The 22,884-nt window shown below is 38.8% G+C and overlaps 1 protein-coding gene across 2 annotated transcripts in view; it reads right to left on the reverse strand.

The window, feature by feature from the left end:
* MYOM2 (myomesin 2) overlaps positions 1 to 22,884 on the reverse strand; it is a 184,744-nt gene that overhangs the window by 74,875 nt on the left and 86,985 nt on the right. For both annotated transcript variants that reach the window (XM_088479697.1, XM_088479696.1), the window contains 4 exons: positions 21,827 to 22,010; positions 21,380 to 21,554; positions 20,693 to 20,814; positions 4,765 to 4,952 (listed from right to left, as the gene is read on the reverse strand). In XM_088479697.1, the coding sequence (XP_088335823.1) occupies positions 4,765 to 4,952; positions 20,693 to 20,814; positions 21,380 to 21,554; positions 21,827 to 22,010 (669 nt within the window). The remainder of the gene's footprint in view (positions 1 to 4,764; positions 4,953 to 20,692; positions 20,815 to 21,379; positions 21,555 to 21,826; positions 22,011 to 22,884) is intronic.

Consider the following 22,884-nt stretch of genomic DNA (forward strand, 5'->3'; position numbering starts at 1 on the left):
ATGTCTTAATAACCATAGCCAAATTATCATAATATTCTAGGGACTAATGTTGATTTTCATCATGGCTTCATGTACCCTTAAGGAGCAAGTACAGCCATTATCTTCCATTAAAATATAGTAGAAGCTGAATAATATCTGAAAAAATATACATGAAATAACTGGAATATTTATACTTATGTCTATCATGTTCTCTTTCACTCCAGCAGACTGCCATGTTAGTTGGGAAAAACATCTGCTGCAACAACAGAGACAATGTGATGGACACCTCGGCAGACTTGCTTTGCAGAATTGTTACTGTGCAAATTACTTCCTTCCTTCATATAAAATGGCAAAGCCACTGATGTCACAGTAACAATATTACGCAGAACATTGTGCTAAATATGGAAGTGGAGAGGGAGGTAATGCATTAATTTTAAAAAGGCCTGCAATTGAATGTCAGGTTTAAACTGAATAATGTATTTTATGTTCATGGATCATATCTGCGAATGTTGGGTTTAGTGGTGGAGCTGAAAATAGAAATCAAACCTGGAATGCTATTACCCAGTAAACTCTCCGCACTAGGATGATTTCAGGGAGATAAAAATTGCTTGTTCACATAGGAGTATGTCGATTGGGAAAGAATATCTGTGTGCTTATTATTTCACTATTGTGTCCAGCACTCACTTAGAAGAAGAGGATTTTTTTTTCTTTCCAGATCCAGAAAGGCTGGAGAGGCTGTGTTATCAGGTAGTTTCACCACTGTTGTCTTTAATAAAAGTTCTACGGATAATATACACTGATATATATATATATATATATATATATATATATATATGTAATGAATATCTAAACATTTCAAGAGTTCAATAAATAATGGAGATATCTTGAGATAAAGTTTGTAAAGTTTGCAAAGGTACCACTGCAATCTAAGATAGATAGATAGATAGATAGATAGATAGATAGATAGATAAAGTGTATTAGTAGCTGCCAACTAACGTTAAGAGACAATTAATGGCATAAGTCATGTGTATCATTGTATGCAAAACTAGATACGCCTTTCCTGTTATGTATAATATTATAATTTAATTTAACACAAAAATGAAATAAGGATGTATAGAATTAACCTGGACCCTTGGAATTTACAGCGTACTTTTACAATAATACATTAATACATAATTATAGTAAAGAAAATTGAAAGGATTAAAAACTAAGGAAACCATTATATTTGCAAAGAGCTGTTGAAGAGATAAAGATTCATCACTGTAAGATAGAGGAAGCTTTAAAATAATTGTGTGAAAGTACTATTAGGTCTGCTTTGTCCAAATTACTTGCAGATGTAATTTGTTTCATGAGCGCACAATGGTATATTATCTCATTGAATTCTGACAGATTGATGACTGCTAAAATCTACTAGTTACTGTATTCGTGGCATATGAACTCTAAATGCATCAGTCTGTCATCTAAAGAGTACCACAATTGTCTTTAATCCCATTAAAAGTAAAGTGTAATTTCATATTGCTTTCAGCTTTATATTGTACAAAATAGCTTAAATCCAAAATGTGTATATATTCTACTTTACAAGTCTACAGGGATGTCCCCAACAAGGGTCCCATAATTTCATTCGCCCACCCAAAAAGACATGAAAGCCAAATCCATGCCCATGCAGATAAGTTAATAACCAGTGAAGAATTTGAGTGAGATTTTGGTAAGATAATAGTTAGGACTTCCATGTAGGACAAGTTGATCCACTTTGAAGACAGCAGCAGTCGGAATTTGACTGTGGTAGTATATTTTTCCAATCGTAAGGCAGCTGTCCTAAGCGTAATCAGAGATGACAGAAACAGGGGCGTAACTAGGTATTTGAAGGCCTCATAACAAAGGTTTGTAAGCAGGGGCGTATTTATAATGGGTGAAGAGTGTGCGGTGCACATGGGCCCCTGAGTCCAGGGGGTCCACACCGCATACCCTGCACCCATATTTAGTTTATACTTACCTTTCCACAGTCTTGGGAGTGAGGGGCCAGAGGGCCAGCACTGCAGTGTAGCAAAAATCACAGGGAAAATGGCGGCAGCCATTTTCCCGGTGACTTGCACATGTGCAGAGAATATGTCCCCGGGAATAAGGCGCAGTGACCCGCATATGTGCAATAGATTCTGGCATTAAGCCAGAATCTACTGTGCTCAGTCCGCTGCTAGAGAGGAGGGGGCCTAAGCGGAGGCTGCACACGGGCCCCCTCCTCTCTTAAAATGCCCCTGTTTGTAAGGGCCCCTATGTACCACCCAATGGTAAAAAAATGTATATAATACATGTAACTTGGACAAGGAAGATGGGCCCCCCTCAGCTCTAGGCACCATAGCAGCTGCACCTCTTGCACCTATGATAGTTACGCCCATGGACAGAAACCTTTATCAGATAAAAGGACCAAGCAAATGAATCTCACAAACAAAATTTGTGGCCAGTGTTTAGAGTGAGCCAAGACTTGTATTTTTTTCCATGTCTATTTAAGTAGATATAAACACAAGAAAGGAAACTGTCATGTAATGGTGCACTAAGAAGAATAACCACAAAAAAGTAACTTTCATTAATTAGTTTAATAAGTAACAATGGTAACATTGTTTGCAGCAAACTGCATATATGCAGGTCTCCGGTAACATGGCACCCGTGCCATGGTCCCAGAGACCTGCACTTGCGCAGTAGACTATTCCACAATGCCAGAGCTTACTGCACCACAGGGAGAAGGGGTCCCACACTGAGTCTGCACACAGACCCCCTCCTCTCCTAAACTGTCCCTGGTAAAGATGTTACATATATAATATATATACACTCCAACCTATACATATATCTAATAAATAATTACAGAAAGGATTGAACAATATTAAGGCAATGTAGCAAAATTGTGAGACAATCTGAACCTAGGGCACAAAGCTGAACCTAGGGCACATATAGACAAACAAGATCAACTAATTGCTGTAAGAAGACAAAAAAAATAGTAATCTGGAATCTTGCATTAGCCACAATGAGGTTTAAAAAGGCAGCTTAATTTTGTACTATGTATAACCATGAAGTTAGTGATCATCTGACTGACTTTGTAAGTTGCTGTGCCCCCTCCTCTAGATGGAGACCTGCATGGTGGACATCTAGGGAAGAGGACACTGAAAAGGACCTGGAATGATGGGCAGTAGAGAGAGAATAGATTGCTGAGAGCATATGAGAGGAAGCAAGATGCCCCGGTAGGAAAAGAATGAGTAGGTGCCAAGCTCTGATTTCTGACACACTAATGATTTAGGCACTGTCAACTGTAGTAGTGCAGGTATCAATATGCAATCAGCCAACAAGGAGCAGTGCTTCTAGTAGTTATCATTACCATTGCATATTGTTGCCCCAGAAATGAGTTGCAAGCCTGTTATCTGGCTGAGTACACCTAAACCCCATCGGTAGGCCCAAGCTAAGTTCCCCTTTTCCCACTTTTTAAGATGTGTTTTAATTGCTGATTTAAGTGATGACATTCAGGTTTGAGGAATGTGTTTTTGCTTACTTATAAGCAACTGTTTGTTGGAAGCTCCCCCTCTTTTCTTTTGGAAGTCCCATCCTCCCTCCATGTTTTTGTAATTTGTTGTATGTTTTTTTAATTGTCATTTAGCTTAGAGGGTGTGATCTTCTATTGTTTATGATGACCAAAAGCATTGCCCCTACTGGGAATTAGCACAAACCCGTCTGGGTGTGTTATTTAATTTTGATGTGTGAATTGTATGAATGTTTTTTGTCGTGTTTTATTTTTTCTGTCATCCATTCTTGGTCCGTCACCATACTAACTATAATTACCCAATTGAAAGTAAATAATTAAATATTATTCAAATTAATTTGACCTCAGTTGGAAACTCCACCTCCAGTGTTGTGTATTTATTTGATCATTTATATATGTTATAATGTTAAGTATTAAAAAGGGGTATTTGCATAGGATATAACTGATAGGGAGTTTAAAACACCCTAAAGGCATCTCTGCAGATGCGTTCATGTGTTATAATAACATGAATATACATTTACTGTAATCATCCTAGGCTGGACAACCCCTTTTCACCTCTTCAAATATAAGGAGATCCAAGTAATCAATATGCCAAAAATATTACGGATGTATGTGTATGAATTTTTGGTGCATGTGCACAGTTCATAAATGCATATCCTACTTTTAAATGAGCCCTACAGTGTTTATATGGAAGTTAACTGTATATACCATATGTATTTTTGTCTTGAAATGTAAGATGTCAAGGTATAACTTGTGATGTACTTTTTGGTGCAAAATAACTTCTGCAACAATTTATAAAATGTAAAAATATCAGTTCTCTATTTGTACATTCAACCAGGAATGTTAGCGCTAAACAGACAAGACAAAAGCTATAAACTCTTGCAATAACCAAGCACAGTATTGGAAATATACCATTTTAGGTTTTATAGTAAACAAAATACATTATTTTTATAGTCAATTGATTTATTTGTTTAAAAAACTTAGGGTACCTAATTACCTACAGTATTTGTTTTCAGTGACATATAGAAGTGGGTATTAGGTATACTTGGATTGTCAGTGATTAATTATATTAATTAAACATATACCTGTATGTTGAATAAATAAATACATATTATCTTTTAAGTTTGATACCCATATTATTTCAGAAACATTAAGAAATTGGAATTTTGCAGAAGTATGTTGACATGGCTTTGTATAGTATTGTATATGCTTTTCAAAATATACAACACAAGGTATAATAGAAAAGATACATAAATACAAACCTTGTAGATTCTTTGTTGCACAAGGCTGGAATTCACTTCATGCCAGTTAAGATGATTAGCTACCCGCTTATCAATATAGTATCCAGTGATATTGGATCCACCAGTGAATTTGGGTAATTTCCAGCCTAAGGTCAGTGAATGGCCATCACAGTTCAGGACAGTAATTCCATATGGATGGGATGGAGTAGCTGAAAGAGGAAGAGTGTTATTGTATCACTGGGCATTATGCTATGATCTATAAAGTACTGTAAGATGAAGGCAAATATTACAGCCTTCATAGTAAAGATACCATATGTAGTTATACATAATACATGTAGGAATAATTTGAAGACTGAAAACATTATCCACCAGAGTCCAGATTCTAATGATCCAATCAGAAACAATTCTATAAGGGGACTGACTTCTGCAAATGGATCTCTTTAATCACTCATTACTAGTTGTCTTTGAATCACAGGTTTCTCTTTTTTTTGTTTCTCTTAGGAAGCTGTTGTTCTGCCATCCCATTGTCTCCGACAAACCCATCACCACAGAGTTCTATTTACCTGCTGTAGTTGTATTCAAAATATATATTTAATTAAAACTATAAATGTTGACTTAGAGACCATTTTGAATTAGATAATACATCTGCAATAAGTGAAAATAAAGGAAATCCTGTCATCTCTACAATTCTTCTGCGCCTATCTGACTCTGTTTGGCCTTGTCACTAATCTGGACCTGGTCACAATGCCATAATTACACTACATATTAATCAGTGAGAACTAGCTGTGAGGATGATGATGTTAGTGCAAGTGATCCAAATGTGAATAAAATTATATTTATAGATTTATCATATAATATAAAAAATCTCTTTTGTGGGTGATGTGTTACTTCATTTTTATTATTATTATTACATATTTATCTATGAAATTGCTTCTCCTTTTGAATATTCGGTAATATTCGGTAATGTACATGTTCAGTGGAAAATTGATAGGTGTAATTCTATTTTGTGGATAAACAGTTGTAATGTTACACCCCTCTTCTGTGTTAAGAAATTGTTTTGTGATGGCAAACTGTTAAAAAAAAGAACCAGTGAACAGTGAAGTGAACAGTATATGCGAACATGCTTTTTAGCGGAACCTACCATGTGGTATACCTCCTCCTAAAACAATAAAATTGAAAGGCATTTTACATTAAAGAAGCACTGAAAACTCATCGGCATGACACTAAAGTACAATGGTTCACAGTTCTTTTTTTTAAATTAAATTATTGCAATAGTCATATTGTCATTAAAACATTTATTAAACCTATAACACAAGCAGGAGCGGATTGGGATGGAAAACCAGACCGGGAAGTATCTGGAAGCAGCCCTAAAGGGGGCAGGTCGGTGGAGGGGGCAGGTTCTGATTCTGAGTCAGAGGCAGTCGCTTCCTTCCTTGCATCTTTTGCTACAGTTATGTCTAAGACTTTATGCTCATGCAGCTACAAAGCCCTTCCCTGGTGCACATGAGTGCGTCCTAATATACAAGGACTGAGACGACCACTGTCAGTATCTACAGACGCTACAGCCATCCTTTGTGCGTCTTTATACTCCACCATTAGTTGCACCTTTGAAAATTGCACAAGTCCTATGCTAGAAAAGTTAAAACTTGGTATATCAGGGACAAGCAACTTGTTAGTAGAAAGTGCGTCCAGGGGTTATCAGAGGCTGGTTCCTGGTTTGAAAACGGAGCTACGGCGCTTTCTACCAACAGGCTTGTTTGCCCCTGATATGCCAGTTTTTCACGTTTCTGATGTACGTGTGCTTTTAACATACTACACTGTCTGAACCCCGTATTTTTTTTTGTCTTTGATATAAATATCATTATTTATAGATTTGCCTACTGACGCAATCTCTAATCCGCTACTTGCATACAAAAACACAGCAACTGACATACACTGAACTTCTGAGCAACTCCATAGTCACTCAGAAAGGCTGTCAGCGCTAAGATGCTGGGGTCTTTACAGCTGCGTACGAATTCGCAGTCTGAGACACGTCCCCGAAAAAAGTCACAACATGCAGGCGTTTTACTTGCCATCCCCGTTACCTCCCACAAACGCTTCCTGTCTGTTAATCACTCTGCAAATTAAGTCCTCACTATGACCACCATCTGTAATCTAAGTTGGTGCATGCAGAGTAAAAAAAAAAATCGTTCAACTGCGCAAACCTTGGCAATGTGTCCGCCTCTAAATCAGACCTTTATCTTCCTAGCGGTTGTTTTCTTTATGCCCACTAATATCCTGGGCCCCATTATAGTTATGTCTCTCATCATAACATTGCATTATACACAGGCCTCCCTCCCCCTTATTATCCCCAGTACATACAGCACCCATATTACATTGCATTATACACAGGCCCCTCTCCTCTATATCACCCCCAGTACACAAAGCACCCATATTATATTGCATTATACACAGCCCCCCCCATATTACTCCCAGTACATACAGCACCTAAATTACATTGCATTATACACAGACCCCCTCCCTTATATTACCCCAGTACACAAAGCACCCATATTATATTTCATTATACACAGCCCCCCATAATACCCCAGTACATACATCACCCATATTACATTGCATTATACACAGGCCCCACTCCCCTATATTACCCCCAGTACACAAAGCACCCATATTATATTTCATTATACACAGCCACCCCATATTACCCCAGTACATACAGCACCCATATTATATTTCATTATACACAGCCCCCCATATTACCCCAGTACATACAGCACCCATATTATATTGCATTATACACAAGCTCCCCTCCCCCATATTACCCCCAGTACACACAGCATTCATATTATATTGCATTATACACAGCCCCCCCATATTACCTTCAGTACACACAACATCATCATTAGATTGCATTATACACTGGCCCCCCTCCCCTATATTACCCCCAGTAAACACAGCCCCCAACTGGCTTTCTTGTGTCTTCCTGTGAAGAGCAGGGAGCCGGCCCCAACGGTGTGATGAAAGGAGGAAGCACAGGTAGAGCCAGACAGACCAGATACAGACAAGCAGCATGCAGAGGAGGGCTGGCCTGATCCACGCAGCCCACTCTGAGCCTGGTAGGAGGGGCCAGCCACTGAGACGCAATGCTCTGACTGCCTGTCTCATTTGTTTTAGTTGTGTACTGTTACTGTACAGACGGCGAAGCTTAGCTATCAGCCTTGCTGACCCGCTGTACTGCCGGCTATTCCCCCCTGCAGTGAACAGCTATGAACACTATCTATAGAGTTACTGTAGGTAGGTACAGAGCTCAGTACTCCACTGGGGTGTTTGTCGCAGCTGCGGCACCTCAAATAGGGAGTAACCAATCCCTATGGGTATAGGATCAACAAAAAGTATAGAGGTAGTCCGCACTAGTGGTGAGTCTACCTACTAGTGAAAATCAATTGCCAACATGGATTCATAAAAATATAATATGTTTATTTGTATAGACAATTGAAATGTGATAGCCGCTAATCCTGTGGTCTATGGACTGATCTGTAGTATAGAATTTACAAATAACTGAGACCATGTAAAAGTTCAGGTGAAAGTTATTACTGATAGGAATGCTCATAAATCTTGGTGATGGCTGATATAGTCAATGGGCATGCTCGGGGGGGGGGTGTGGGGGGGGTGGAAAGTCTTAGTTGTTGTAGCAAGAAAAAAAATCTTGTAAAGTTAGGGTATGAACGCTGTGTCTGGTGGGGCGGCATCCCGTATCCCCCAGGTGCACAACTTACCCTCGATGACTTGCTTCACTCTCCTCCTGGAGAGTGGTCCGCTCCGGTCTTCTCCTCCTCGCCATCTGAACTTAGCTTCTGGGTTGCAGTGTGTACCCGATGGTACACGCTGAGGATCACAGCTGACTGCTGACTTGCCGCGAGCCTTCCGGGATACCCGCGATCCCGCGAGGTCACGAGGTCCTCGGGTCTCAGGCTGGTCTAACTGCCTGCTGGCTGTGTGGTGGCGTTATAATAAATGCTGTTGAAGGTGTGGATATTGCAGAGTTCCAATGTGTATCAGCCGATCAGGCCTTCCTCAGGGAATAGTGTAGCGCTCTGTCTGATGGGATTGTATTTTTATAGGTAAATTAAGTGCGCCATCTTGGTTGTGGTATGTGCATCTGTATTAGTGGGCAGTACTATAGTCGCAATTTTGGAAGTGGGATCAATTGCTCATGTGATCTCAGTGGCCATCTTTCTTAAGGGATCCATATGTAATGTGTTATAATAGTCAGTTTCAAAACCACTGGAGTGTTAGATGCAAAGCAGCTAGTTAATTGTTATAGCTGTATGGCCAATGTTTGACCTCAAACCAAATACTGTTAGTTATGTTTCTCCCTTATTGCAGAGGGGTTACAGAGTCGCTCAATGGGTCAAAATGTGGTGTATTACTGCATAATAACTGCCCTAATTTCATTGTCCAAATTCAAGCCATATGGTTTAAGGGTTTTCATGTTGAAGATCCATTTTAGCTCCTTTCTGTTTAATATTTTTTCGAAATCACCTCCTCTCCAATTTTTGGTTATCATAGAAATCCCTCAAAATTTCATACCTGATGGATTTTGGTTATGCTTCTCTTTAAAGTGCAATGATAGATTGTGTGTTTCCAGGCCCTTCTTTATATTTTTGATGTATTCTGAAATACATATTTTAAGTTGATGTGTAGTCCTTCCTATGTATTGTTGGCCACAGGGGCATTCTATCAAATAGATCACCCCTGTGCTGTGGCAACTAATGTGTTGTTTCATTTTATACGTGATTTTGGTATAATTCGACATAAAGTCCCCTGTTCTTTTAGTAGTTGTTTGTCCATTTCTACAGTTTTGACAGGTCCCACATTTGTAGAAACCCTCCTTGATGGTAGTTTGGTGTAGGGTAGTCTGTACGGTTCTGTCAGGTTTACTGTGGTTGCGGACCAGTTTTTGTTTCAAGTCTTGAGCTTTCCTATAGATAATCTTAGGTTTATCAGGTAGCACTTCTGCGAGGATGTCATCTTCCAATAGTACATGCCAATGCTTCCCTAGGATTTGTCTGAGTTGCCTAGTATCATGATTATATTGTGTGATAAATGCAGTTTTATATATATTATTCGCTTCATCCTTATTTTTCTCCTTATATGTCAACAATGTGTCTCTATCCATCTCTGCTACCTTTATACATGCTTGGTACACTAACTTTTCATCATACTATTTCTCTAATAATTGATCATTGAGTCCTTGACTTTGGTTATGGTAGTTGTCTATTTTAGTACAATTCCTCCTAATTCTGGTAAATTGACTGGTTGGTATGCTTTGAAGCCAGTTCTTGTGATGACCGCTACTCAACACGATGTAGCTATTAACGTCTACTGGCTTCATGTATGTTTTGGTGTGTAATTCATCATTCTCAATGTATAATGTCAGGTCTAGGAAATTCACGGTTGTTCTGCTGTACTCAGTGGTGAATGTCAGGTTATACTGGTTACTATTAATATGTTCCAGAAATTCACAAAGTGTTTGCTCGTCACCCCTCCAAATAAAGAACACATCATAAATAAATCTCCGCCAGAGGACTAGATTTGTGTCGTAGCCATGCCCAGACCAGATGTTCTTGTCTTCCCAATATCTCATAAAGAGATTCGCATAGCTCAGCGCAAATCTAGTCCCCATCGCGGTCCCTGTGGTTTGTCGGAAGAATTGTCCCCATACCAGAAATAATTATGTTTCAATATGTAATGTATGGCCTTTTGAATGAATTGGGTCTGTTCTTCTTCCAGTGTGTCATCTTTACTTAGATAATGCTGTATGGCCCCTAGGCCCTGGTCATGACCTATGACTGTGTACAAAGATGTAACATCACTGGTACACAGCCACAGGTCCTCAGCCCTTTCGACACCAGAGATGGTTCTCAATATGTCCATTGTGTCTCATATATGATCTTTGTTCCTTTACATAGGGCTGTAGGAATGTGTCAATGTTTCTGGATAAGTTGGATGAAACTGAATCTATGCCCATACACTGTGTTCACTGGTGTTCTCTTGTTCCTTATTTGGTATTTGTCAGTTTTTTGGACGTCAGTTGTTGTCCCATGTTCCTTCCTTTTCCTTTTTTCCACCCCTCCTTCGTAGGGTTGATGTTTTTTGCTCCTATGTTCTTTAGGGAGTCTATCTCTAATAATTTTAGATTTCTTCACTCTTTAAAGTGCAATCTATCATTGCACTTTAAAGAGAAGCATAACCAAAATCCATCAGGTATGAAATTTTGAGGGAAAGATGGCCGCTGAGATCACATGAGCAATTGAGCCCACTTCCAAAATGGCGACTATACTACTGCCCACTAATACAGATGCACATACCACAACCAAGATGGCGCACTTAATTTACCTATAAAAATACAATCCCATCAGACAGAGCGCTACACTATTCCCTGAGGAAGGCCTGATAGGCCAATACGCGTTGGAACTCTGCAATATCCACACCTTCAACAGCGTTTATTATAATGCCACCACACAGCCAGCAGACAGTTAGACCAGCCTGAGACCCGGGGAACCCCAGTCAGAACTTTAGCTAACAACACACCATTGACAAATCAAGAAAACTCCTCCCCAGAGATGGACAGAGACATCTCCATTAACACTTCATTTTCCACCTATAGTATTGAGGAAGAAGATGGCACATACGAAACATTAGCAAGACAATCATTAGGAAGAGGCTCACAAATTACACTAAACACAGGAATCGATTTGATACAACCCATTAACAAAGATCAAAAAAGGGTAAACATTTTTTTAGAACAGGAGGCAGATCACCAGCCCTGCATGACAAACAGTACACAGAAAAGAAAGCTGGATATACACAAAGGGGAACAAGAGGAGGAAGGAAACATACTGGAAAAACCAAAGAAAAAACAACACATAGCAATATAAATTATGGTATAATAAATATAAGTGACATAACACTGACCAAAGCACAAGAACAACTACTAAACAAAGGATTGAAATTCGCCCCTACAGCAAGAATAGATAAGTTTCAAACTTACTTAGATGTACACAAAATCATTCGGAAATTGACACTAGCCAAATATTACCATAACCAACCAAGCACCAAACAAACAGGAGATTCCAAATACCAACATACTGATCTGAAACCTAAGTCCAAGTTTTACCCCAACATTTCAGAGGACACTTGGTTGACACCTTTGCAAAATTGGTCACAAGGGATGTAGATAAGATTAAGAATGATAACAGGGGTGGCACCATGAACATCACTAAAGCTGAAAAACAAGCGCTAAGGGAACTCAGTGAAAATAAGAAAATAACAATCAAACCAGCAGACAAAGGGGGGGGGATCGTAGTACAGAACACCACCAATTACAATCTAGAGGTGGATAGAATCCTACAAGACAAAACTACATACGAACTACTGACTACAGATCCCACAAAGAAATACCATAAAACCCTGACAAATCTACTGAAAGAAGGACTTACACAAGGGATCTTGACACTAAAAGAACACGATTACCTTAATATACAACACCCAATAATTCCGGTTTTCTACCATCTGCCTAAAGTGCATAAGAAAATTGCACAGCCACCAGGATGCCCGATCATATCGGGCATAGATTCAGTTTCATCCAACTTATCCAGATACATTGACACATTCCTACAGCCCTATGTAAAGGAACAAAGATCCTATATAAGAGACACAACGGACATATTGAGAACCATCTCTGGTGTCGAACGGGGTGAGGACCTGTGGCTGTGTACCAGTGATGTTACATCTTTGTACACAGTCATAGGTCATGACCAGGGCCTAGGGGCCATACAGCATTATCTAAGTAAGGATGACACACTGGAAGAAGAACAGGCCCAATTCATTCAAAAGGCCATACATTACATATTGAAACATAATTATTTCTGGTATGGGGACAATTCTTCCGACAAACCACAGGGATCGCGATGGGGACTAGATTTGCGCTGAGCTATGCAAATCTCTTTATGAGCTATTGGGAAGACAAGAACATCTGGTCTGGGCATGGCTACGATGCAAATCTAGTCCTCTGGCGGAGATTTATTGATGATGTGTTCTTTATTTGGAGGGGTGACGAGAAAACACTTTGTGAATTTCTGGAACATATTAATAGTAACCAGTATAACCTGACATTCACCACTGAGTACAGCAGAACAACCGTGAATTTCCTAGACCTGACATTATACATTGAGAATGATGAATTACACACCAAAACATACATGAAGCCAGTAGACGTTAATAGCTACATCTTGTTGAGTAGCGGTCATCACAAGAACTGGCTTCAAAGCATACCAACCAGTCAATTTACCAGAATTAGGAGGAATTGTACTAAAATAGACAACTACCATACCCAAAGTCAAGGACTCAATGATCAATTATTAGAGAAAAACTATGATGAAAAGTTAGTAGACCAAGCACGTATAAAGGTAGCAGAGATGGATAGAGACACATTGTTGACATATAAGGAGAAAAATAAGGATGAAGCGAATAATATATATAAAACTGCATTTATCACACAATATAATCGTGATACTAGGCAACTCAGACAAATCCTAGGGAAGCATTGGCATGTACTATTGGAAGATGACATCCTCGCAGAAGTGCTACCTGATAAACCTAAGATTATCTATAGGAAAGCTCAAGACTTGAAACAAAAACTGGTCCGCAACCACAGTAAACCTGACAGAACCGTACAGACTACCCTACACCAAACTACCATCAAGGAGGGTTTCTACAAATGTGGGACCTGTCAAAACTGTAGAAATGGACAAACAACTACTAAAAGAACAGGGGACTTTGTGTCGAATTATACCAAAATCACGTATAAAATGAAACAACACATTAGTTGCCACAGCACAGGGGTGATCTACTTGATAGAATGCCCCTGTGGCCAACAATACATAGGCAGGACTACACGACAACTTAAAATACGTATTTCAGAACACATCAGAAATATAAAGAAGGGCCTGGAAACACACAATCTATCATTGCACTTTAAAGAGAAGCATAACCAAAATCCATCAGGTATGAAATTTTGAGGGATTTCTATGATAACCAAAAATTGGAGAGGAGGTGATTTCGAAAAAATATTAAACAGAAAGGAGCTAAAATGGATCTTCAACATGAAAACCCTTAAACCATATGGCTTGAATTTGGACAATGAAATTAGGGCAGTTATTATGCAGTAATACACCACATTTTGACCCATTGAGCGACTCTGTAACCCCTCTGCAATAAGGGAGAAACATAACTAACAGTATTTGGTTTGAGGTCAAACATTGGCCATACAGCTATAACAATTAACTAGCTGCTTTGCATCTAACACTCCAGTGGTTTTGAAACTGACTATTATAATACATTAGATATGGATCCTTTAACAAAGATGGCCACTGAGATCACATGAGCAATTGATCCCACTTCCAAAATTGCGACTATAGTACTGCCCACTAACACAGATGCACATACCACAACCAAGATGGCTCACTTAATTTACCTATAAAAATACAATTCCATCAGACAGAGCGCTACACTATTCCCTGAGGAAGGCCTGATAGGCCGATACGCATTGGAACTCTGCAATATCCACACCTTCAACAGCGTTTATTATAATGCCACCACACAGCCAGCAGGCAGTTAGACCAGCCTGAGACCCGGGGACCTCGTGACCTCGCGGGATCGTGGGTATCCCGGAAGTCTCGCGGCAAGTCAGCAGTCAGCTGTGATCCTCAGCATGTACCGTCGGGTACACACTGCAACCCAGAAGCTAAGTTCAGACCGTGAGGAGGAGAAGACCGGAGTGGACCACTCTCCAGGAGGAGAGTGAAGCAAGTCATCGAGGGTAAGTTGTGCACCTGGGGGATACGGGACGCCACCCCATCCAGACACAGCGTTCATACCCTAACTTTACAACAAGACTTTGTTTTTTGCTACAACAACCAAGACTTTCCACAACCCCTCACCCCCCCAAACCCCCCCCCCGTACATGCCCATTGACTATATCAGCCATAACCAAGATTTATGAGCATTCCTATCAGTAATAACTTTCACCTGAACTTTTACATGGTCTCAGATATTTTTCTGAATACTTGTTTGCAATTGATTTTCACTAGTAGCTATGAACACTGCCCAATCGGAGGAAGTAGTATATCACCCCACAAAGTGGAAGGGGGGAGCAGATGGCCCGGCCCAGCGGGAAATGTCCCGACTTCCCGGTGGCCCAATCTGCCTTTGAACACAAGTTACCTAATATTAACAGATAATAAACAGATATGTGAGTAAAAAGTTTGTACACCGGCTCTTTTAGATAAAGGGATCCCTCAGTTTGTCTTTCATTAGCTTAAGAATCTTAAATCCTAATATGCATAAAAAAGAAAAATCTGTATGCAGTAATCATAATATTTAAAATTTTGATAACTTCAAAAATCCTTGAAATATATTTTATGTATGTTATTATAGTAGTTCTGTCCTATAAATACATTTATATTTTAAGTTTATTAGGCCTTAACATTAGACGTTAGTCATTGTCATCTAATTGATAAACTCAAAAGATTATGCATGGGCACATGTGTACTAATTTCATTTTATAATCTGGGCAACTACCACATAATTTGTAGCCTTTTCCTTATAGATCAAAATCCAGATCAATTGGACCAGACATGATGTATCAGGGTTTTAAAACAGATTGACCACCGCTAGTGATAAACAGCAAATCCAAAAGTGTAGAGGAACATAGAGCAGGCAGGGGGACAAGGGAGACCCAACTTTGTACTGATCGTGCCATTCATTGATAAGGTAAAATGACACTTTGTTACCCATTCAAGAAAATAACGATAAGACATAGACCCTGTGGATGTTGATCTGAAAGTAAGAAGTTAGAATAGATGTGTGCGGACACCAATGTTTGGTTTTAGCAAAACTACCCTCAAGTGTTTTGGTTCAGTTTCAGTTTTCTGTTTTTGTTCCTATAGTATTATTAACATCAATAACATTAATTTTCAGTCATTTCCAGACAATTTTGACTTAAATGCAATCTAAAACACGTGAGATCCGTTTTTTTGGATCCAAGTTCCGAACTTGGTGAGAAGACACGAGTCAGGAATCACAAAGTGATCTGAGCCAGGACTTGGTTCAACTCAGAACCTCATAGTTCAGGTGTGTTTAGTTTTCAGCAAAACCAAACTACTCATCTCTATTTACTAAGCAGTGTTAGGAGACAGAGTGAAAAGTGATAAGGGGCCAGTCAATCAGCTCCCAACTGTCATCTCACAGGCTGTGTTTGAAAAATGACAGTTTGGAGCTGATTGGCTGGCACCTTATCACTTTCTTATCACTTTTCACTCTGTCTCCTAACACTGCTTAGTAAATAGACCCCTCTATCTGTTACGTGCCTTGAATCCTTATTGAATTATTATTATTATTTTTTATTTTTATTTTTTTTATCAAAAACAACTACATTTGCTGTGACAGACTAATTAATAGATAATGAATGCAAATATTGGGAAAGGTGATTAAAACAACATTTTCATTTTTTATACATAAAAACATGCCTATATATCATACTGAACCATTTACACATACAGTGAGAATATTATCTGCTCACAGAAGAAGCACATATGAAGGATTTCTATGCTTTCTATTTAAGTAACAATAGAAGGTTACAATACATTTGGGGTTGGGTATAGGATGCCGTTGCTCGGGATCCAGGTGGTCAGAATCCCAACACTGGTATCCCAACAGGTTTATGTCGGTAAATATCCCAACCCTATCCCTAATCCTAACCCTCCCTCATCGCAGCCTAAACCTAATCCTCCCTCCCTGCAGCCCAACCCTAACCCACGCCCCTCGCAGTCTAACTATAACCCACCTCTAGTGCCTAACCCCTAACCCTTCCTTCAAACCCCAATACTTATCGTTGGGATGCCGGCGGTCTGGATTCTGGTGCCAGGATTCTGACTGGTGTTGGGATTCCAACGTCGGCATTCTGAGCGCCGGCATCCTGACAGCCAAGATTAAAACTGCATTCCCATTTATATAGTACCTAGGAGTATCAAATTCACTAAATGCAGGAAAATACCTGGTTAATTCTGTCAGATTTTGTCTCCTAACCATAGAGGATGGGTCAGTGTCACCAAAGTGTTAATATAATAAATAGTGACTTCTGTATGACTAGCAACTATCCTGTGAGAGGCCCAGTAAAGGAGTTATCACATTGAAGAACACATTCTTTACTTGTTCTTCAACATATTTCAAACAAGACATTCATTGATGGGCCAATTAGTACAGTATATGCTGTAAATTGCATACTTCTTTTTTTGTCTGTGTTTGGCACTGACTGAGCACATAGTGGGCACATGCAAGGCATTATGGGATATTATACCAGTTCTAACCAGTTTTGGGAAGTTGAACATACATATATGTTGTCATACACTATTGCAGTAGTCACCTTAACCAGCAATGCAATGTGATGCGACAAAACAGCTTAAAAACACTGCACTGATTAATTTGACATGACACTTGCACATCTGTGTGAAAATTAGTCTGAATCTGTATATAAAGTGCTATGATGCAGCGCCCGTGGCTTTTTTTCACGCCAAATTCCATTGGGCTTCATATGCGACTTTGTATAGTTAACACTATTTCCTGTGCAGTTAAAGTCGCAGCCCAGACTGAGTGGCGTTTCACTGGATTGACAAATAACTTTTGAATCTGAGAAGTTGATCTCCCTCAGACAGAATTGAAGATAACAAAAGACATGTCTGACACTCAAAGCTGAGTATTTATTATCATTGTAAATTGTTTCAGTTTATTATCATTTATTTGTATTGCATGCTGCTTTTGTCATTGTCACCTACAGTATCTGCACCAATAAATTGATTTGTACATATATTTTCATAAAATCAGCATATATTTACAGACTAACACAGAACAAAAATGAATGAACAAAATGAATGACACCAGTCAGTCAAAATGGCGACCGACAGTCGCCATGAGGGGGGTGCAAAATAACAGCCAGATACAGGAGTTTATTCAAATTTCCAGCAGGTCTGATAACATAGAATAATTCTTCTGATAAAACCACCACCTCGGAGGAGGAGAAACACATCAGGATGTGGTGGCACATGAACCCTTGCATGTTGTATATCACCATTGGAAGTTACTGGGACCGAGACAGGCTGTAGGCTGAACCACAATGGATGTTGAGCTGTGGAACCCCTTGCAGGCTGCTTAACAGGTGCACTCCAGCAGCTGGGAGGCTGAGAACATTTCCTGCATGTACTGCTGTAAATATTCTGCTGACTGATTGACATTTAAATCTTCATTTATCCTATGACACTTCAGATTCAGGATTAATCCTGTATTAACACTGAACTATCTGTACAACATCAAAGCCGAAACATCTTATGATCCGGTCTCTATATCAGTGTGTGCACTACTCTAATAATAATAATAATAATAATAATAATAATAATAATAATAATAATAATAATAATTACAATCTACTAAGCCATTAATGAGGATGCAAAAAACTGATAATAAACCAAATTTGCTTTTGCATGCAAAGTACTGGTGATTACAACACATTATGCAATTAATCCATTGACACAATTGGGCTTTTCTCTGGACATTAATAGTTATGTTACTTTGTGATATTACAAGAGTACACCTATGTCAAGGACTTCTGTCGTTTATTAGAGAAATAATTTTATTGGGGTGTTTTGGTTGCTATAAGCGTTAAAGTGTAATACATTTGTGCTTACAGGTTGAGTCTCCCATATCCAAAATGCTTGGGACCAAGAGTATTTTGGATAACGGAATATTCCATATTTTGGAATATTTGTATACCATTTTGAAATGTCTTAGGAATAGGGCCCAAATCTAATCACAGAATGCATTTATGATTCATATACACCTTATATACACAGCCTGAAGGTTATTTTATACAATATTATCAATAATTTTGTGGCTCAAACAAAGTTTGTGTAGATACATGAAATTCATTTATATGTCATATACAGCTTATACACGCAGCCTATAGGTCATTTTATACTTTATTTTTAATAATTTTGTGCCTCAAACAAAGTTTGTGTACATTGAACCATCAAAAATCAAAGGTTTCACTATTTCAGTCATGCTTAAAATATTCCGTATTTCGGAATATTCCGTATTTTGGAATATTTGGATATGGGAGACTCAACCTGTACCATATTTGTCAGCACCTCTATTTTTCCATTGTATTCCTTCATTATACAGAATAGTTGCTTACATTCTCTGCCATGGCAAGGGCACATACTGTTACATGATTTAAATGTATTGTGATTGATAAAGCTGGACACACAAGCATATTTCGACAGACAGAAGATAATTGTTCCCTAATGTACCAATCATTGTAGCCTCTGAAATACTGGTTTAAACATCAGATCAAACATAATCTAGCACATTGTAAAATGAAATGAGTTAATGTCCCTATGTTTGTATTTGCAGAATAAGTAAATGGTGGTGAGACTATACAATCTCAACGCCCTGATTTGTCACAGATGGAAATATGAGCTATTGTGCCAACAACTGATGTGTAGCCAACATAAACCATTGTCACGCGACAGAACCCAGGACCCCATTACAGGGTCCAGCAATGTCACTTAGTGCCATTTTGTGCCCCCACTGGCTGCCTGAGGCACCCCCAAGTTTCTAGGGGTCTACTCATGAAATTAATAATATCAACAGTGTTAGTTTAGCATCAATTTAAATACTAGGACTGTCAATCACTGGCTTGCACATAAACACCACTTCCAAAAAGCTGCTGTATTTTCATGGGCACAGTGGCGTATATATGTGCCGCAGTGTGTTTATGGCACAGTAACTCTCAGGAAACACTCAGTAGCATGTACTAGTTCTAGAGAGGACAGAGAGGAAGTTGCGAGGTAAAGACATATGCATGCGCAGTAGTGCATTTGGTCAGTAGTCGCGCATGTGACATCAGTGCACTTTGTTACTATGGGGACCCTGCAGCACCGGCAGTAGGAATAAGGAAACAGCACAGAGCACTCTCAACAATAATTATTTATTTCTTTATACAAAATGTCATTAACTTCTCGCCTATGGCTACAGGGTTATGTGGAGTAGCCCCAGTGCTATCAGTACAGGGCTGATTTTTCTTAGGGGGGCAAATCCCCTAGTGATTCCAGCCCTGTGCTGAACAGCCTAAGGCTGTTTGTCACTATGACCAGGGGACCCTCAGTAGCGTGTCGCCCTTGCTTCTGTGACACCAGTCGTGGCTGATAAAGCCTAGTTGCTCTTTGTTTACCCCATATTTTCCACTAACAGCCTTAGCTTAAAGGCCTAGTGCTTATTATGCATTTATGGGAGGACACCAAGCTATTTTTTTCAATTACTTTTTGCTTTTTAGCAAAATAACAAACTGAAGATTACATGGACACTAGGGATCCGTGCTGCACCTCCATACTGCACATATTGTAGCAGGATAGGGGTTTAGAAACCGATGGACATTGATGTTGGGTTGCATATGAAAGGTCAAAACGGCCTTTAGTAAACTCAGTGGTTTTAACCAAAATCTCGCCATCAATCTGCTGTGATATTTCAAAATTCCGCCAAACCCAATTTTGCCCCAGGTCTATCAAGTCTATCATCTTCTCCATGCCAAGCATTATTCATGATACAAATTTGGAACCAATACATTAGCACACATTTCCAAGTCAGGCAAGAAAAATAAGAAGTACATAAATAATTCACATCTGTAGATATAAAAAGCTATATATAAATACGCAGTCATTGATGCCTTATATATATCTGTTTTCTTTCAATTATGAATTCTGAAATCTTTTTTCTGTCAATGAAAATCTATAGAAATAGACAGCAGTTAGAATGACTTTTATTGCTGGATACTTACTTAGAGCAGCTTTAACAGTGATGGCCTCTGATTCTTGAGAATTTTCACTGACACCAACGGCATTAACAGCCTTCACACGGAAAATGTACTTTTCCCCAGTAGTTAGACCATGAACAACAAATCTGGAAGGGAATGTGGGAATATTATTGATTTGTGTACATATATTTCAAGGAATTGGTGACATTATATGAGTCTGACAAAGTTCTATCAAAATATAAAGTCAAATATAGCATATTGCCCAAATATAAACGTTATGTTCAGTAGCATTATTTATACCCTGACAAAACCTATATGAGAATATGAATGTACTTTTTGAGACCCTGAGAAACAGGATTTCTTTTCAACATTCATCAGTTAATCATTTATTTTAATTCAAACGGACATAAGAATATAATGCATTTATTATTTAACATATGAAAAATGTAACATATTGAAAGATATCAGAAATATTAAGGTGTAAAACTGTAAATGCATTGAAAATTGTTAGTACATTTGCATCACAGTTATTACATATATCTATGCTACTTATGAAATATGCAACCTGGCTGATTAGATTCAACAATACATCACAAAAATCCTGATATTAAAACATGGGAAAGAAGAAAGGATGTCAGGTGCTTGATATTGCCTTGCCAAATACAATCTATTTTTATATTTTATGCAACATACGTTGACAAAATGACTTGCCTGTTATATTTAATGGGTTTGTGGTTACAATGTTCCCAATGATTAGAGCCCACCACAGATGAGTCTATATAGTATCCAATCAATTTCTCCTCTACTTTTGCTTTATCAAACTGTACAACAACTGATGTTCTGGTGTTCCTAGTTGCCAATATACGACCAGGAGCAGATGGCACAGCTTTAAAATAAAACAGAAAACAAGCACATAAATCTAGAGTAAGTAAAAAGGATCACATAAAACAGTCAGGCAAATAAATCCAGAAACTAGTACAATAAAGTTCTGCATTACTGGCTCTACTGCCTATATCCTTACTAATGCTAATATACTGTAGTTCATGTATATAGTTAGAGTACACTACACAAGGTTGTGATCTGTAGAATATGCTCATAGTCAATATCATTACAACCGTGTAATGAACATTATGTAACAGTGAAATAAATTTTCCTTACCTAGACAATCCTGTGCTTGTATCGGAGGTGTGACTTCAGAGGGCTCACTGACACCATGCTTGTTGACAGCAATAACTCTGAAATTGTATGATTTTCCTTCCACCAAATCAAATACTGCATAGCGAGGAGATCTTACTGGGATCTGGGAGTTGACTCTCTGCCAGCTTCCACTACCAACCATTGTCTATTACAAAACAGAAACATTAAAGCTAATTTAAGGGCTCAAAGCAAGGATCATTTGCCACAGATCTTTGTTGTTACAATCAAGGCCGGTGCAAAGTTTCTAGGTGCCCTAGGCAAAGCTACACAATACTGCCCTTGCTCCCCCAATACCCTCCGCCCAACCACTCACATACACACCCACTCCTGTCCCTGTCCTGGGCCCCTAGTTGTACACATTCACAAGTCAGGCTTGTGGCTGCGAAAAGACATTCATGTACACATAAAAAAAAGTAACTTGTAGTCAACAAAAGCCCAAAATATAATGAACATTTTTGTGGAAAAAGTATATTTTCAGAATCAAAGGGGTTAATTAAATTAGTTGTTGAACTTGCCCTCTCGCAGCCCGGTCATACCCCATAAGTGTGGCATATAGCCTCACTCACAGCCGTCACTAATTCGCTTCTAATTGAATTGACTCATTATAGTATTTAAAACATTATAACATATGCAAATGATAGCTTTTCTTTGCTAGCAGTTTTAAAATAATATAATATTTTTAAATTTAATTGCATTATACTCAAGGGTGAACTTTTACTTTTATAAGTTACAGTATGAAGCTAGTGATACTTTACTGTAGTTAATTTACTATGCAGTGCTTTTCAAAGCCACCTAGTCTTCAGTGGTTTTGGCTTCTAGATTTAAATGGGCCATAATAAGACCTGGGGGCATGTCCAATTAGGCTCCAGTTTTACAGCATGGGGAAAGCTCCAGGTTTAACGCCGGGAGCTATTCAATTACCTGCATGGTAAAATCTATGGTAATGTGTGGTAACCCACTGGATCGTGTATAATTCGGAATTCCCAGTGCGTTAATTACCATAGATGCATTTATGCTCC

Source organism: Taudactylus pleione, unplaced genomic scaffold (assembly GCF_031769625.1).
Source record: "Taudactylus pleione unplaced genomic scaffold, aTauple2 ptg000244l, whole genome shotgun sequence".
Classification (NCBI taxonomy): Eukaryota; Metazoa; Chordata; class Amphibia; order Anura; family Myobatrachidae; genus Taudactylus; species Taudactylus pleione.